Consider the following 19,192-nt stretch of genomic DNA (forward strand, 5'->3'; position numbering starts at 1 on the left):
TAAAAAGGAAATTTGGCGGTTGGGATTAGCTACAGCACTCGGCCTGCAGTTTTGTGTCTACAGCTGAATCACAGCCATGTGGATATTTAGTATCACCACGCTCCTGTGAGTTCGTTATTGCTTCATTATCGCCCGTTTGAATGGATCCCAAATGAGTGGCCGCTATTTTCCTGGCATTATAAATAAAAAACCAAACTGATTCAAAACTATGTCCATGTTCGATGTTTTTATAGACTCAAACTAAAGCAACAAATTTCATTAAATTAATAAAAGTATGATTTCAGGAGCCATAAAAACAAAGACAATTTTTTTTTCTCCTAAAAATCAGAGGACTCTTGATTCTGCAGCTTTCGGTCGTCTTTCTTCTTCGCTCATCTCCTCCTCAGGACAATCATCAGAAAGAGACACGGCCAGATGAGGTGTCATGAACAAACAAATGAATATTACTGTTCTTGATTATTTATTTTTTCAGACTTATTCGATCATAGATTTGATTATTCACTACTCAGTATCATGATAACTTTCATTTCTCAATAAAAAATTAAATTATCTGACTGAGCCCGAGTCAGAAGTCAGTGATAAGTGTACGATCTGTCTGAAAACCACTGAAACTAAACACTATACCTCGGTACAATTAAAATAAAATCCATCCACTGTTCAGTAAATATCTGCTAGCTCACGAGCTGTTAATTAGCAGCAAAAGCTAGCTACATAAATGGAGGTTACCTTCGCAACAGACCAATTTCCATATTATATCTGTTGGAGTGACAACTGGTTCTGCCACGTTTGCCAAAATTTCCAGAACTCCAGTCTGGCACACTGAATTATGGGATTGTCTTCTGACTGGGACAGTCCTTTTCTCAGGAGCGCACAGATGCTGCCCCAAGAATGCTGCCTACACAGGATGCCGTCTTCCGACTGGAACGCACCAGTCCTTCAGTGCACTTGGAATTAAACATTTAATTGTGGTTTTCTACTGGACGACTGGTTGAGATGTGTCTGTGCAAAAAGTGAAACATAGTTCAGTTCAGGAACCCTTGTGGTTTTTTTAGAAATACTAAAGTAAAAGATGTGGGAATTTGACTACGCAGGCCGCCACACATATAATGTGCACAACAGAGTGTATACAGTGTTTACACAATGCTATTTAAGACTGTCTGTAGTGAACTGTACAGAACACCACAGCAGATTTATTCACAAGAAAAGAGACGCCAGTAGGGCGGCACGGTGGTGTAGTGGTTAGCGCTGTCGCCTCACAGCAAGAAGGTTTGGGTTCGAGCCCCGGGGCCGGCGAGGGCCTTTCTGTGTGGAGTTTGCATGTTCTCCCCGTGTCCGCGTGGGTTTCCTCCGGGTGCTCCGGTTTCCCCCACAGTCCAAAGACATGCAGGTTAGGTTAACTGGTGACTCTAAATTGAGCGTAGGTGTGAATGTGAGTGTGAATGGTTGTCTGTGTCTATGTGTCAGCCCTGTGATGACCTGGCGACTTGTCCAGGGTGAACCCCGCCTTTCGCCCGTAGTCAGCTGGGATAGGCTCCAGCTTGCCTGCGACCCTGTAGAACAGGATAAAGCGGCTACAGATAATGAGATGAGATGAGATGAGATGAGATGAGATGAGATGAGATGAGATGAGATGAGATGAGATGAGAGATGCCAGTACGTGTTTACTGACAAAACTACTTACAGTACAGATATCACTTCTAGCACAGACACTTTGTTTATTTTGTTTTTATTGTTATAAAATGTGTACGATGCCAAACATAAAATAGAACAGGATACACAGCTTTTTATTTTTATTTATTTTTTATTCCAAATCCCTTTTTCTATGTCAAGAACAAAAGCTCAAAATTTCAGGAGCTGTAAAAATTAATGTCATTGTTGTTTGTTTAAACTTTGAAACCTAAACTTTTATTTTGTATTATTATTTCAGACCCCCCCCCCCCCTTTTTTTTACTATTTCAGGCACAAAAGCTCAAAAATTCAGGAATTATTATTATTATTATTATTGTTGTTGTTGTTTTGTTTGTTTGACCTTTGAAACCTAAAGACTATTCAGGATTTTAATATTGCTCTGATTTCTCGCTTTCTCTCCTGCTTGCTTTTCATTTCTTCCTTTTTGTGCTCCCAGTGTTTTAATTCTTTGTGTTTGTAATGATCAGCGCACCTCAGTATGGAAAGAGTAAAGGATCAGGAATTGTGAAACTCACTTGAGTGTCTGCCTGAACCCAGCTGACTGTGAGGAGAGAACTGATCTGATTGGATGATTTATTTATCACTGACTCTGCACTCGGCTGTATTTCTGTCTCTATTCAGTGTGTGGAAGTCAGTGACAAGTGAATTCATCTGAGCTGCTGGTTTACTGACAAACTTCAGGATGAAATTATTTCTCATCTTTTTCACACTAATGTGTGTGAGGGACACTGAATCACAGTGTAAGTGAGATATTTATTTATGTGTAAATTTGCTGTAATATTTTCCCCAGTGGTAATTAGAAGAGTGTATATAAAGTGTTAATGGTGGTGTTTTGGTTATTAAACTGTAGAGCTTGATTTAAATGAGACAGATCGTTTCAGATCATCACAAAAATGATGTGATTTTGTCAGTGATGATGATGTTTTTATCTCACTGTAGTAACAGGCTGCTGCAGTTTGAACGTGTGTGTGTGTGTGTGTGTGTGTGTGTGTGTGTGTGTGTGTTTCTCCAGTTAAACAGCAAGACCTGGAAATACTCGAATGTTCAGAGAAGAATAAGGAGTTTATGGTAGGGTCCAATGGAGATGAGGCGTTTTATGCAGATTTTGAGAAGAAGAAAGGAGTGATAATGCTGCCTCCCTTCGCTGATCCGATTGGGTACCCCACAAAGTACGAGTGGGCCGAGGCTAACCTGCCCATCTGCCAACAAAACTTACAGGTGCTCACAGAGGACTTTAAAGACCAGCCGGTGCCACAGGGTGAGAAACTCAGTGTTTATAGGAGCACAAATTGACCTTGATGATATTGAGTCTAAAATGATTTTCCAGCATGAAGATGTGAGATTTGTTGTAGATTTGACTGTAAATCACTGACCATTACACTGTCAGTAAACTACAGGAACAATCACAGTCTCCAGCCTGTAAAGCTCTCATTTACTGTACAATACTCTAATCTCACAGCCGACACTACAGCACTGCTGTCTCACACTATTTTCATTTCATAAAGGCTTTTTATTCGACTAAAACATCCCAGAATGCACCACATCATCACAGCAGCTGTTTGCTTCGCCCCGAACACAAACTATTTATCAGTTAAATTTATAGAAATGAAGAAAGTTCTCTCTGAACAGAGTAACTGTTGAAGTGTGGGGTTTGTAAATCTAAATAAATCTTTGCTTTTATTTCTATCCCCAACACACACACACACACACACACACACCAATTATGGATTATCGAGCTAAAGGTCGATTTTATAATTGATTTGCTAGAAAATGTGAAGATGATCTGAGGCAGTAGGATGGCACATTACTCAGTCGTGAACACAAGCAGAGGGTTTATTTGTAAATAGTCATGTTCCATGTTCTTTCTCTGGCATCTGTTTATCATCTATAAATGCTGAATGAAGTGTAATCCATTACATTTTATGTTTAATAAACTTGTAATAAAGCTGCTGTCCTCAGAATTCACATTTAAAATCACAGCTTAGATTCCAGATTCCTGTTAGTTATTATTATATGGACACGAGTGTTTTACTGGGAAATACACCACTCATATTTTTCATAGGAGCTACATCCGGGACCTGAGTAACACAGTCTCCAATATCTTCACTCATGAGGAAATTGATGAATAGTTTTGATAAATTTGGGGACTTTTTGTTTGTGAATGTGTCGATAGAATAAAAAGAATGAAGTTTATTTGCTCAATTTGAAAAACTCGCATTTTTCATACGAAATACATCGTGGATCTGAGTGACATAATTCCTGATATTTCACTCTGATGATGTCACTCCCAGTGTTTTCCCACTGACTAGACGTGTGTTGTCAAAATGGTGAACCGTTTCAAAATTAAAATACTTTTGATTAACTGGTGGGCTTTTTTTGGATATGTTCATATAATACAAATAATATTACACATTGGCTTGAAGATATGAAGTTTATTTTCTCATGTTGAAAAATATTTCACTCGTTCGCTTCGCTCCCTCATGATGTATCCATTCACCACTCAAAGATAAACTTCATATCTTCGCACCACCGTGTAACATCCTCTATATATCGACAGCCAGAAGAAATAATGAATGCATCACAGTCTCAGAGTCATAACAATGGTGCACATGTACTTTATATTTTTCTCCAGATGCCCCACAAAGCTCCATCTATCCCAAACAAAAGATGCAGCTGGGTTCAGAGAACATGCTCATCTGTCATTCCGCACGATTTTTCCCTCCACCTGTTACTGTACGCTGGACCAAAAACAGTGTGGATGTGACGGAACAATCCACAGTCAGCCGCTATTACCCGAATGAGGACAAAACCTACAACCAGTTTTCCCACCTGCCCTTCACTCCACAGGAAGGAGACGTTTACACCTGCACGGTGGAGCACGATGCCCTGGAGACGCCCGACACCAAGACATGGGGTGAGACGGAGAGTTTAACTACTGATTCAGTCTTTCCTTAGAGAAGAAATAACCGTGTGTGTGTGTGTGTGTGTGTAGAGGTGGATGTTGAGCTTCCCAGTGTGGGTCCCTCTGTGTTCTGTGGAGTGGGTCTGGCTGTCGGACTGCTCGGAGTCGCTACTGGAACTTTCTTCCTCGTCAAAGGAAACAGATGTAACTGACACTTCAGGTAACAACTCTTATAAAACATTATATTTATAATATTTAATACACTGTATATCCCTGATACACCTGTTTCTGTGTTTTCAGCCAGAAGTAAAGCGTTAGGAGAAGGTTTAGATTCATACCATGAATTCTCATTTTGATTTTTCACCGAGGAAACTGTTCATCCACTAGAGTTTAATTCATCTGTTAAACCATGTAAGGCTTTTTTTATATAAAAAATTGTTGCTCGTTCCACTGTACACCTGTTGTTTTATTTCTTAAATCTCTGTGTAAAAATCTGTTAAGTCTTTCTTTTCCAAATTATGTAAAATCTAATTAATATTAGAAAATGCAAATGAAAAGGAATGAGTACCTGCAAATAATTAAAAATAAACTTTATTTCCATGAATGTGAATGATGTCATTTGTTTCCATATTGATTATATATTCAGTAACTTATTCCACCAGTAAAACAATCTCTGTATTCGTCTAGTCTGGAAATATATTGCCACAATCGTTACAGAAAACTCACACACACATACCACATGTAACATATTTCAGATATAATGTAATCATGCCCTGTGATGACCTGGTGACTTGTCCAGGGTGAACCCCGCCTTTCGCCCGTAGTCAGCTGGGATAGGCTCCAGCTTGCCTGCGACCCTGTAGAACAGGATAAAGCGGCTACAGATAATGAGATGAGATGAGATGAGATGTAATCACATGTGAAAAGCATATATAAGTGGGTTACACCTTATTATGCCCTTAAATTGCATGTGTGAAAACAATGTACGATCACATTTGCAATTTTTATATTATATATACACATATACAACCCCGCTTCCAAAAAAGTTGGGACAAAGTACAAATTGTACATAAAAACGGAATGCAATGATGTGGAAGTTTCAAAATTCCATATTTTATTCAGAATAGAACATAGATGACATATCAAATGTTTAAACTGAGAAAATGTATCATTTAAAGAGAAAAATTAGGTGATTTTAAATTTCATGACAACAACACATCTCAAAAAAGTTGGGACAAGGCCATGTTTCCCACTGTGAGACATCCCCTTTTCTCTTTACAACAGTCTGTAAACGTCTGGGGACTGAGGAGACAAGTTGCTCAAGTTTAGGGATAGGAATGTTAACCCATTCTTGTCTAATGTAGGATTCTAGTTGCTCAACTGTCTTATGTCTTTTTTGTCGTATCTTCCATTTTATGGTGCGCCAAATGTTTTCTATGGGTGAAAGATCTGGACTGCAGGCTGGCCAGTTCAGTACCCGGACCCTTCTTCTACGCAGCCATGATGCTGTAATTGATGCAGTATGTGGTTTGGCATTGTCATGTTGGAAAATGCAAGGTCTTCCCTGAAAGAGACGTCGTCTGGATGGGAGCATATGTTGCTCTAGAACCTGGATATACCTTTCAGCATTGATGGTGTCTTTCCAGATGTGTAAGCTGCCCATGCCACACGCACTAATGCAACCCCATACCATCAGAGATGCAGGCTTCTGAACTGAGCGCTGATAACAACTTGGGTTGTCCTTCTCCTCTTTAGTCCGAATGACATGGCGTACTTGATTTCCATAAAGAACTTCAAATTTTGATTCGTCTGACCACAGAACAGTTTTCCACTTTGCCACAGTCCATTTTAAATGAGCCTTGGCCCAGAGAAGACGTCTGCGCTTCTGGATCATGTTTAGATACGGCTTCTTCTTTGAACTACAGAGTTTTAGCTGGCAACGGCGGATGGCACGGTGAATTGTGTTCACAGATAATGTTCTCTGGAAATATTCCTGAGCCCATTTTGTGATTTCCAATACAGAAGCATGCCTGTATGTGATGCAGTGGCGTCTAAGGGCCTGAAGATCACGGGCACCCAGTATGGTTTTCTGGCCTTGACCCTTACGCACAGAGATTCTTCCAGATTCTCTGAATCTTTTGATGATATTATGCACTGTAGATGATGATATGTTCAAACTCTTTGCAATTTTACACTGTTGAACTCCTTTCTGATATTGCTCCACTATTTGTCGGTGCAGAATTAGGGGGATTGGTGTTCCTCTTCCAATCTTTACTTCTGAGAGCCGCTGCCACTCCAAGATGCTCTTTTTATACCCAGTCATGTTAATGACCTATTGCCAATTGACCTAATGAGTTGCAATTTGGTCCTCCAGCTGTTCCTTTTTTGTACCTTTAACTTTTCCAGCCTCTTATTGCCCCTGTCCCAACTTTTTTGAGATGTGTTGCTGTCATGAAATTTCAAATGAGCCAATATTTGGCATGAAATTTCAAAATGTCTCACTTTCGACATTTGATATGTTGTCTATGTTCTATTGTGAATACAATATCAGTTTTTGAGATTTGTAAATTATTGCATTCCGTTTTTATTAACGATTTGTTCTTTGTCCCAACGTTTTTTGAATCGGGGTTGTACACACACACGCACATATATATATATATATATATATATATATATATATATATATATATATATATATATACACAGTGGTGCTTGAAAGTTTGTGAACCCTTTAGAATTTTCTATATTTCTGCATAAATATGACCTTAAACATCATCAGATTTTCACACAAGTCCTAAAAGTAGATAAAGAGAACCCAGTTAAACAAATGAGACAAAAATATTATACTTGCTCATTTATTTATTGATGAAAATGATCCAATATTACATATCTGTAAGTGGCAAAAGTATGTGTACCTTTGCTTTCAGTATCTGGTGTGACCCCCTTGTGCAGCAATAACTGCAACTAAACATTTGCGGTAACTGTTGATCAGTCCTGCACACTGGCTTGGAGGAATTTTAGCCCATTCCTCTATACAGAACAGCTTCAACTCTGGGATGTTGGTGGGTTTCCTCACATGAACTGCTCGCTTCAGGTCCTTCCACAACATTTCCATTGGATTAAGGTCAGGACTTTGACTTGGCCATTCCAAAACATTAACTTTATTCTTCTTTAACCATTCTTTGGTAGAACAACTTGTGTGCTTAGGGTCGTTGTCTTGCTGCATGACCCACCTTCTCTTGAGATTCAGTTCATGGACAGATGTCCTGACATTTTCCTTTAGAATTCGCTGGTATAATTCAGAATTCATTGTTCTATCAGTGGTGGCAAGCCGTCCTGGCCCAGATGCAGCAAAACAGGCCCAAACCATGATACTACCACCACCATGTTTCACAGATGGGATAAGGTTCTTATGCTGGAATGCAGTGTTTTCCTTTCTCCAAACATAACGCTTCTCATTTAAACCAAAAAGTTATATTTTGGTCTCATCCATCCACAAAACATTTTTCCAATAGCCTTCTGGCTTGTCCATGTGATCTTTAGCAAACTGCAGCTGAGCAGCAATGTTCTTTTTGGAGAGCAGTGGCTTTCTCCTTGCAACCCTGCCATGCACACCATTGTTGTTCAGTGTTCTCCTGATGGTGGACTCATGAACATTAACATTAGCCAGTGTGAGAGAAGCCTTCAGTTGCTTAGAAGTTACCCTGGGGTCCTTTGTGACTTCGCTGACTATTACATGCCTTGCTCTTGGAGTGATCTGTGTTGGTCGACCACTCCTGGGGAGGGTAACAATGGTCTTGAATTTCCTCCATTTGTACACAATCTGTCTGACTGTGGATTGGTGGAGTCCAAACTCTTTAGAGATGGTTTTATAACCTTTTCCAGCCTGATGAGCATCAACAACACTTTTTGTGAGGTCCTCAGAAATCTCCTTTGATTGTGCCATGATACACTTCCACAAACATGTGTTGTGAAGATCACACTTTGATAGATCCCTGTTCTTTAAATAAAACAGGGTGCCCACTCACACCTGATTGTCATCCCATTGATTGAAAACACCTGACTCTAATTTCACCTTCAAATTAACTGCTAATCCTAGAGGTTCACATACTTTTGCCACTCACAGATATGTAATATTGGATCATTTTCCTCAATAAATAAATGAGCAAGTATAATATTTTTGTCTCATTTGTTTAACTGGGGTCTCTTTATCTACTTCTAGGACTTGTGTGAAAATCTGATGATGCTTTAGGTCATATTTATGCAAAAATAGAGAAAATTCTAAAGGGTTCACAAACTTTCAAGCACCACTGTATATATATATATATATATATATATATATATATATATATATATATATATATATATATATATATATATCAGTGTTTTCCCCAGAAAAACATTAAAGCCCTAAATTCTGGCATGATAAAACATAGACAATTGAGCGCCAACGGTGTGAAGTGAAACTAGGGGGGGCCGGGGGCATGCCCCCCCCAGAAAATTTTTTGAAAATAGATGCTCTCAGGTGCATTTTCAGGGTCTCTGGGAGGTTTTAGATACATGATTATAGGATAGATTTTACCAGTGTTTCAATGATTTCTGACCTAAATAGTATTAATGTAAACACATTTGAAATTTCACCTTAAAGTTCAACATGTAAGTTAAACTGTTTTGTTATCGATTACTGAGGTCTATGATAGATTGAAAATCTACGGGGATCCCTTAATTATCTATGATCAAGTTGTGTTGTAACAAAAATGTGCATGAAAATATGAACAGTGTTTTGCTCCATCTTATGCAATCCAATGAAGAGAATCGATCATCATGACCTCCTGTTGATCACAAAGGTATCTGAACCTAAGACCTGCCACCTTAAAATGAGTTGCTGTATTACTATAACTGTAATGATTTAGAATGTTTCTGATGCAATTACTGTAATATATGTATAACTAAGATGCACTGAAAAGAAAAGTAAGGCAACTGCATATTATAAAGTTTAAATTTTGGCACTTTATTAAATGGACTAGATTAAGATTAAAACATTTAAAGGAAAAAAACTTAATTTCTACAGTTTAAGTTTGCAGAAAGATTATGTACTTATAAACACATTTCATGAAGAGAATTTGTTAATAAGTGTCAAATGTAGCATAATTTTGAATAATAATGATAAGCGTATTTGGCAGTGTGATGTCACGGTGAGCCTTTAACAAAAGAATAATCCGGAGCCGCCTTTTGTTAAATGGATCCCAGTGACATCACACTGCCAAATATGCTTATGATTATTATTTGAAATGATGCTATATTTGACACATTTGGACAACTTCACTTCGTGAGAGTGTTTATAAGTACATAATCTTTCTGCAAACCCAAACTAATGAATTAAGTTTTCTACTCCTTTAAAGCAGATTAATTCTCCTTGGCTTTTGGCCCAATGTTGGGCAACCCTCTCATAGTCCATCTCGCTGTCATCCATGCTGATGTGGATTAATTTGTCCAGCGAGTCTTCTCCTAGCTTATTAAAGTCAGTCGGCTTTGTCCGTCTGGTGGGGGACAACATCGGCAGCCAATGAGATCGCTTATAATAAATCGGAAACTTCCGGGATGTTTGACGTTTTCTTTCAATGTTTTTATTGGACGGTTCGAACACATGATCTTGACGTAGCCAATAGATTACAGTTTGTTACATCATACCACGCGGACATATTACTTTGACAGAATCAACACAAACATTGGGAAAGAGCGCTTGTTTAACACAAATATCAATCAATATGTAAATGGATCTGTTATTTGCTCTCCTATGTATCTAGTTACTTGTGGGTAGGAAATTTAATGTATCGGTATAAATCTAAGCGTATCAGATTTGAACTAAAGCGACTAAGCGTATTGGCAGGCAGAGCAAGCGGATCGGGCCCGATACACTAAAACGCTTTGGGGAAAACCAGGCATCTTATATATATATATATATATATATATATATATATATATATATATACAGTTGTGTTCAGAATAATAGCAGTGTGTTTAAAAACGTGAGTAAGGCAGCTGGGCCATAGAAGGTTCACGCTGCACGCTGCATGCTGCACGCTACACGCGTGTAAAGAAAAGTGGACAAACGTAGCATGACTTGCTCTGGGCCATAGAACGGCGTTCACGTTGCACGCTGCACGCTGCACACTTCACGCGTGAAGCGAGAAATGAACATGCACACTTTTTTCTAGGCGTGAAGATGGAAATTCCAGTCAATGCATGCGGTCACCGCCGCGCCAGCCAATCAGAACGGGTCTAGGGAGATAACTCTATGCTTTCAGGGGAAAACTTCAGAAAAAATATAATTGAATGGTATAATTGAAAAATAGTTCTTCATCGGGATTGTCAAGCAGATTATAGAATGTTCGGTGAAATTCACCACGGGTTTCTCTCAGAAGGAAGTGTTCTCGGCTCCAAATTCTGTTCCTTTTTCTCTTCCTCTGTCTCAGTAAAAGCAGAATGAGGCAATCGTCGTCATCCGAAGAGTCCATATTGTTGGTTACTCGGTCAAAGTAGAACAGACGCAACACGTGAACATCCAAGCATGAAGTTTAATGGCCCAGGGTCCGGTTCTTCACGTGAACGTGTAGCGTGTAGCGTGCAGCATGCAGCATGCAGCGTGAACCTTCTATGGCCCAGCTGCCTTAAGCTCAAAATCCTTACAATAGTTTTTATTTCCATGCATTGGGAACACTGCACATTATATTCTACATCAAAACAAGAAGAAAAATGTATCAATATTTTAATTACTTTACAGAAAATGAAGAAAAATGAACATTGGGCTGTTCAAAAAAATAGCTATTATGCCCACTGCTATTATGTCTGCATTTTTCATTACAAACTCCAAATATTTACTGTATAAACTGAAAAAATCTTAAGGATTTAGTATTCCTGTGAATCAGTAAACTAATATTTAGTTGTATAACCACGGTTTCTGAGAACTTCTGGCACCTGTGAACAGGTATTCCAGCCCAGGATGATTTGACAACATTCCACAATTCCTCTGCATTTCTTGGTTTTGCCTCAGAAACAGCATTTTTGATGTCACCCCACAAGTTTTCTATCGGATTAAGGTCCGGGGATTGGGCTGGCCACTCCATAACTTTCATTTTGTTGGTCTTGAACCCTGATGCTGCTCGCTTACTGGTGTGTTTGGGGTCGTTGTCTTGTTGAAACACCCATTTCAAGGGCATTTCCTCTTCAGCATAAGGCAACATGACCTCCTCAAGTATTTTGATATATGCAAACTGATCCATGATCCCTGGTATGCGATAAATGGGCCCAACACCACAATAAGAGAAACATCCCCATATCATGATGCTTGCACCACCATGCTTCACTGTCTTCAGAGTGGACTGTGGCTTGAATTCAGTGTTTGGGGGTCGTCTGAAAAACTGTCTGCGGACCTTGGACCCAAAAAGAACAATTTTACTTTCATCAGTCCACAAAATGTTTTTCCATTTCTCTTTAGGCCAGTCGATGTGTTCTTTGGCAAATTGTATCCTCTTCAGCACGTCTTTTTTTTAACAGTGGAACTTTGCGGGGGCTTCTTGCCGATAGATTCGCTTCACACAGGCATCTTCTAATTGTCACAGTACTCACAGGTAACTTCAGACCGTCTTTGATCACCCTGGAGCTGATCATTGGCTGAGTCTTTGCCATTCTGGCTATTCTTCGATCCATTCGAATGGTAGTCTTCTGTTTTCTTCCACGTCTCTCTGGCTTTGCTGTCCATTTTAAAGCACTGGAGATCATTTTAGCTGAGCAGCCCATCATTTTCTGCACTTCTTTACAGTATATGTTTTACCTCTCCAATCAACGTTTTAATCAAAGCACGCTGTTCTTCTGAACAATGTCTGGAACGACCCATGTTTCTCAGGTTTTCAGAGAGAAATGGATGTACAACATGTGCTGGCTTCATCCTTAAATTAGGGCCACCTGATTGACATCTGTTTTTTCACAGAATGAATGACCTCACTAATTAAACTCCACACTGCTATTATTTTGAACACGTCCCTTTCACTTAATTATTCAATTACACAGACTCGGGAGCATGCATATCATGAATGTTGGGTCTGATGGTTTTCTATGACTCTACAACACCTACTGGTAAATTATTTGCCATGTAGTAATATAATTTCCACCAAAAACAGTGATTGATCTGGTTAGTCATGTTGGACTGCTATTATTTTGAACACAAGTGTGTGTATATATATATATATATATATATATATATATATATATATATATATATATATATATATATATATATATATATATATAATTTTGAACCCTTTAGAATTTAAAACATCATCAGATTTTCGCACAAGTCCTAAAAGTAGATAAAGAGAACCCAGTTAAACAAAGGAGACAAAAATATTATACTTGGTCATTTATTTATTGAGGAAAATGATCCAATATTACATATCTGTGAGTGGCAAAAGTATGTGAACCTCTAGGATTTGCAGTTAATTTGAAGGTGAAATTAGAGTCAGGTGTTTTCAATCAATGGGACGACAATCAGGTGTGAGTGGGCACCCTGTTTTATTTAAAGAACAGGGATCTATCAAAGTTTGATCTTCACAACACGTTTGTGGAAGTATATCATGGCACGAACAAAGGAGATTTCTGAGGACCTCAGAAAAAGCGTTGTTGATGCTCATCAGGCTGGAAAAGGTTATAAAACCATCTCTAAAGAGTTTGGACTCCACTAATCCACAGTCAGACAAATTGTGTACAAATGGAGGAAATTCAAGACCATTGTTACCCTCCCCAGGAGTGGTCGACCAACAAAGATCACTCCAAGAGCAAGGTGTGTAATAGTAGGTGAGGTCACAAAGGACCCCAGGGTAGCTTCTGAGCAACTGAAGGCCTCTCTCACATTGGCTAATGTTAATGTTCATGAGTCCACCATCAGGAGAACACTGAACAACAATGGTGTGCATGGCAGGGTTGCAAGGAGAAAGCCACTGCTCTCCAAAAAGAACATTGCTGCTTGTCTGCAGTTTGGTAAAGATCACGTGGACAAGCCAGAAGGCTATTGGAAAAATGTTTAGTGGATGGAGGAGACCAAAATAGAACTTTTTGGTTTAAATGAGAAGCGTTCTGTTTGGAGAAAGGAGAACACTGCATTCCAGCATAAGAACCTTATCCCATCTGTGAAACATGGTGGTGGTAGTATCATGGTTTGGGCCTGTTTTGCTTCATAAGAGCCTGGACGGCTTGCCATCATTGATGGAACAATGAATTCTGAGTTATACCAGCGAATTCTAAAGGAAAATGTCAGGACATCTGTCCATGAACTGAATCTCAAGAGAAGGTGGGTCATGCAGCAAGACAACGACCCTAAGCACACAAGTTGTTCTACCAAAGAATGGTTAAAGAAGAATAAAGTTAATGTTTTGGAATGGCCAAGTCAAAGTCCTGACCTTCATCCAATCAAAATGTTGTGGAAGGACCTGAAGCGAGCAGTTCATGTGAGGAAACCCACCAACATCGCAGAGTTGAAGCTGTTCTGTATGGAAGAATGGACTAAAATTCCTCCAAGCCGGTGTGCAGGACTGATCAACAGTTACCGAAAATGTTTAGTTGCAGTTATTGCTGCACAAGGGGGTCACACCAGATACTGAAAGCAAAAGTTCACATACTTTTGCCACTCACAGATACGTAATATTGGATCATTTTCCTCAATAAATAAATGACCAAGTATAATATTTTTTTGTCATTTGTTTAACTGGTTTCTCTTTATCTACTTTTAGGACTTGTGTGAAAATCTGATGTTTTAGGTCATATTTATGCAGAAACATAGAAAATTCTAAAGGGTTCACAAACTTTCAAGCACCACTGTATATATATATATATATATATATATATATATATATATATATATATATATATAGTGTGTGTGTGCAATTATATATGTGTATATATAACATCACTTCAGAACGCACCGCGCTGCTCTCAGCCCATCAGAACACACAGTACTGCTCTCAACCCATCAGAACACACAGTACTGCTCTCAACCCATCAGAACACACAGTGCTGCTCTCAACCCATCAGAACACACAGTACTGCTCTCAACCCATCAGAACACACAGTACTGCTCTCAACCCATCAGAACACACAGTGCTGCTCTCAACCCATCAGAACACACAGTGCTGCTCTCAACCCATCAGAACACACAGTACTGCTCTCAACCCATCAGAACACACAGTGCTGCTCTCAACCCATCAGAACACACAGTACTGCTCTCAACCCATCAGAACACACAGTACTGCTCTCAACCCATCAGAACACACAGTACTGCTCTCAACCCATCAGAACACACAGTACTGCTCTCAACCCATCAGAACACACAGTGCTGCTCTCAACCCATCAGAACACACAGTACTGCTCTCAACCCATCAGAACACACAGTACTGCTCTCAACCCATCAGAACACACAGTACTGCTCTCAACCCATCAGAACACACAGTGCTGCTCTCAACCCATCAGAACACACAGTACTGCTCTCAACCCATCAGAACACACAGTGCTGCTCTCAGCCCATCAGAACACACAGTGCTGCTCTCAGCCCATCAGAACACACAGTACTGCTCTCAGCCCATCAGAACACACAGTACTGCTCTCAGCCCATCAGAACACACCGTACTGCTCTCAGCCCATCAGAACACACCGTACTGCTCTCAGCCCATCAGAACACACAGTACTGCTCTCAGCCCATCAGAACACACAGTACTGCTCTCAGCCCATCAGAACACACAGTACTGCTCTCAGCCCATCAGAACACACCGCGCTGCTCTCAGCCCATCAGAACACACAGTACTGCTCTCAGCCCATCAGAACACACAGTACTGCTCTCAGCCCATCAGAACACACCGCGCTGCTCTCAGCCCATCAGAACACACCGTGCTGCTCTCAGCCCATCAGAACACACAGCGCTGCTCTCAGCCCATCAGAACACACAGTACTGCTCTCAGCCCATCAGAACACACCGCGCTGCTCTCAGCCCATCAGAACACACAGTGCTGCTCTCAGCCAATCAGAACACACCGCGCTGCTCTCAGCCCATCAGAACACACAGTACTGCTCTCAGCCCATCAGAACACACCGCGCTGCTCTCAGCCCATCAGAACACACAGTGCTGCTCTCAGCCAATCAGAACACACCGCGCTGCTCTCAGCCCATCGGAACACACAGTGCTGCTCTCAGCCCATCAGAACACACCGCGCTGCTCTCAACCCATCAGAACACACCGCGCTGCTCTCAGCCCATCAGAACACACCGCGCTGCTCTCAGCCCATCAGAACACACAGTGCTGCTCTCAGCCAATCAGAACACACAGTACTGCTCTCAGCCCATCAGAACACACAGTGCTGCTCTCAGCCCATCAGAACACACCGCGCTGCTCTCAGCCCATCAGAACACACAGTGCTGCTCTCAGCCCATCAGAACACACAGTGCTGCTCTCAGCCAATCAGAACACACAGTGCTGCTCTCAGCCCATCAGAACACACCGCGCTGCTCTCAGCCCATCAGAACACACAGTGCTGCTCTCAGCCCATCAGAACACACAGTGCTGCTCTCAGCCAATCAGAACACACCGTACTGCTCTCAGCGAATCAGAACACACAGTGCTGCTCTCAGCCCATCAGAACACACAGCGCTGCTCTCAGCCCATCAGAACACACAGTACTGCTCTCAGCCCATCAGAACACACAGTACTGCTCTCAGCCCTTCAGAACACACAGTGCTGCTCTCAGCCCTTCAGAACACACAGTGCTGCTCTCAGCCCATCAGAACACAACGCAGTGCTCTCGGCCCATCAGAACACACAGTACTGCTCTCAGCCCATCAGAACACACAGTGCTGCTCTCAGCCCATCAGAACACACAGTGCTGCTCTCAGCCCATCAGAACACACAGTGCTGCTCTCAGCCCATCAGAACACACAGTGCTGCTCTCAGCCCATCGGAACACACAGTGCTGCTCTCAGCCCATCAGAACACACAGTGCTGCTCTCAGCCCATCAGAACACACAGTGCTGCTCTCAGTCCATCAGAACACACCGCGCTGCTCTCAGCCCATCGGAACACGCCGCAGTGCTCTTGGCCCATCGGAACACACAGTACTGCTCTCAGCCCATCAGAACACACAGTGCTGCTCTCAGCCCATCGGAACACACAGTGCTGCTCTCAGCCCATCAGAACACACAGTGCTGCTCTCAGCCCATCAGAACACACAGCGCTGCTCTCATCCCATCAGAACACGCCGCAGTGCTCTCGGCCCATCGGAACACACAGTACTGCTCTCAGCCCATCGGAACACACAGTGCTGCTCTCAGCCCATCAGAACACACCGTACTGCTCTCGGCCCATCAGAACACACAGTACTGCTCTCAGCCCTTCAGAACACACAGTGCTGCTCTCAGCCCTTCAGAACACACAGTGCTGCTCTCAGCCCATCAGAACACAACGCAGTGCTCTCGGCCCATCAGAACACACAGTACTGCTCTCAGCCCATCGGAACACACAGTGCTGCTCTCAGCCCATCAGAACACAACGCAGTGCTCTCGGCCCATCAGAACACACAGTACTGCTCTCAGCCCATCAGAACACACAGTACTGCTCTCAGCCCATCAGAACACACAGTACTGCTCTCAGCCCATCAGAACTCACCGTGCTGCTCTCAGCCCATCAGAACACACCGCGCTGCTCTCAGCCAATCAGAACACACCGCGCTGCTCTCAGCCCATCAGAACACACCGCGCTGCTCTCAGCCCATCGGAACACACCGCGCTGCTCTCAGCCCATCAGAACACACCGCGCTGCTCTCAGCCCATCAGAACACACCGCGCTGCTCTCAGCCCATCAGAACACACAGTGCTGCTCTCAGCCCATCAGAACACACAGTGCTGCTCTCAGCCCATCAGAACACGCCGCGCTGCTCTCATCCCATCAGAACACGCCGCGCTGCTCTCATCCCATCAGAACACACCGCGCTGCTCTCAGCCCATCGGAACACGCCGCAGTGCTCTCGGCCCATCGGAACACACAGTACTGCTCTCAGCCCATCAGAACACACAGTACTGCTCTCATCCCATCAGAACACGCCGCGCTGCTCTCATCCCATCAGAACACACCGCGCTGCTCTCAGCCCATCGGAACACGCCGCAGTGCTCTCGGCCCATCGGAACACACAGTACTGCTCTCAGCCCATCAGAACACACAGTACTGCTCTCAGCCCATCGGAACACACAGTGCTGCTCTCAGCCCTTCAGAACACACAGTGCTGCTCTCAGCCCATCAGAACACAACGCAGTGCTCTCAGCCCTTCAGAACACACAGTGCTGCTCTCAGCCCATCAGAACACAACGCAGTGCTCTCAGCCCTTCAGAACACACAGTGCTGCTCTCAGCCCATCAGAACACACCGCGCTGCTCTCAGCCCATCAGAACACACCGCGCTGCTCTCAGCCCATCAGAACACACAGTACTGCTCTCAGCCCATCAGAACACAAAGCGCTGCTCTCAGCCCATCAGAACACACCGCGCTGCTCTCAGCCCATCAGAACACACAGTACTGCTCTCAGCCCATCAGAACACACAGTACTGCTCTCAGCCCATCAGAACACACCGCGCTGCTCTCAGCCCATCAGAACACACCGCGCTGCTCTCAGCCCATCAGAACACACAGTGCTGCTCTCAGCCCATCAGAACACACCGCGCTGCTCTCAGACCATCAGAACACACCGCGCTGCTCTCAGCCCATCAGAACACACAGTGCTGCTCTCAGCCCATCAGAACACACAGTACTGCTCTCAGCCCATCAGAACACACCGCGCTGCTCTCAGCCCATCAGAACACACAGCGCTGCGCTCAGCCCATCAGAACACACAGTGCTGCTCTCAGCCCTTCAGAACACACAGTGCTGCTCTCAGCCCATCAGAACACACCGCGCTGCTCTCAGCCCATCAGAACACACCGCGCTGCTCTCAGCCCATCAGAACACACAGTGCTGCTCTCAGCCCATCAGAACACACAGTGCTGCTCTCAGCCCATCAGAACACACCGCGCTGCTCTCAGCCCATCAGAACACACAGTGCTGCTCTCAGCCCATTAGAACACACCGCGCTGCTCTCAGCCCATCAGAACACACCGCGCTGCTCTCAGCCCATCAGAACACACAGTACTGCTCTCAGCCCATCAGAACACACCGCGCTGCTCTCAGCCCATCAGAACACACAGTGCTGCTCTCAGCCCATCAGAACACACCGCGCTGCTCTTAGCCCATCAGAACACACCGCGCTGCTCTCAGACCATCAGAACACACCGCGCTGCTCTCAGCCCATCAGAACACACAGTGCTGCTCTCAGCCCATCAGAACACACAGTACTGCTCTCAGCCCATCAGAACACACAGTGCTGCTCTCAGCCCATCAGAACACACAGTGCTGCTCTCAGCCCATCAGAACACACTGTGCGACTCTCAGCCCATCAGAACACACTGTGCTGCTCTCAGCCCATCAGAACACACCGCGCTGCTCTCAGCCCATCAGAACACACAGTGCTGCTCTCA

At 43.0% G+C, this 19,192-nt stretch overlaps 1 protein-coding gene across 3 annotated transcripts in view; it reads left to right on the forward strand.

The window, feature by feature from the left end:
* The first annotated feature begins 2,266 nt into the window (after positions 1-2,266).
* LOC132892759 (H-2 class II histocompatibility antigen, A-U alpha chain-like) overlaps positions 2,267-19,192 on the forward strand; it is a 263,076-nt gene continuing 246,150 nt past the window's right edge. The window contains exons 1-5 of one of the 3 annotated variants that reach the window (XM_060931126.1): positions 2,267-2,429; positions 2,702-2,947; positions 4,322-4,603; positions 4,682-4,811; positions 4,896-5,195. In XM_060931126.1, coding sequence (XP_060787109.1) covers positions 2,372-2,429; positions 2,702-2,947; positions 4,322-4,603; positions 4,682-4,803 — 708 coding nt within the window. In that variant the 5' untranslated portion in view covers positions 2,267-2,371 and the 3' untranslated portion in view covers positions 4,804-4,811; positions 4,896-5,195. Of the gene's footprint in view, positions 2,430-2,701; positions 2,948-4,321; positions 4,604-4,681; positions 4,812-4,891; positions 5,196-19,192 lie in introns of those variants that run through there. The other 2 variants (XM_060931124.1, XM_060931125.1) reach the window with 2 other exon arrangements.

The sequence above is a fragment of the Neoarius graeffei genome, chromosome 10 (genome assembly GCF_027579695.1).
Source record: "Neoarius graeffei isolate fNeoGra1 chromosome 10, fNeoGra1.pri, whole genome shotgun sequence".
Classification (NCBI taxonomy): Eukaryota; Metazoa; Chordata; class Actinopteri; order Siluriformes; family Ariidae; genus Neoarius; species Neoarius graeffei.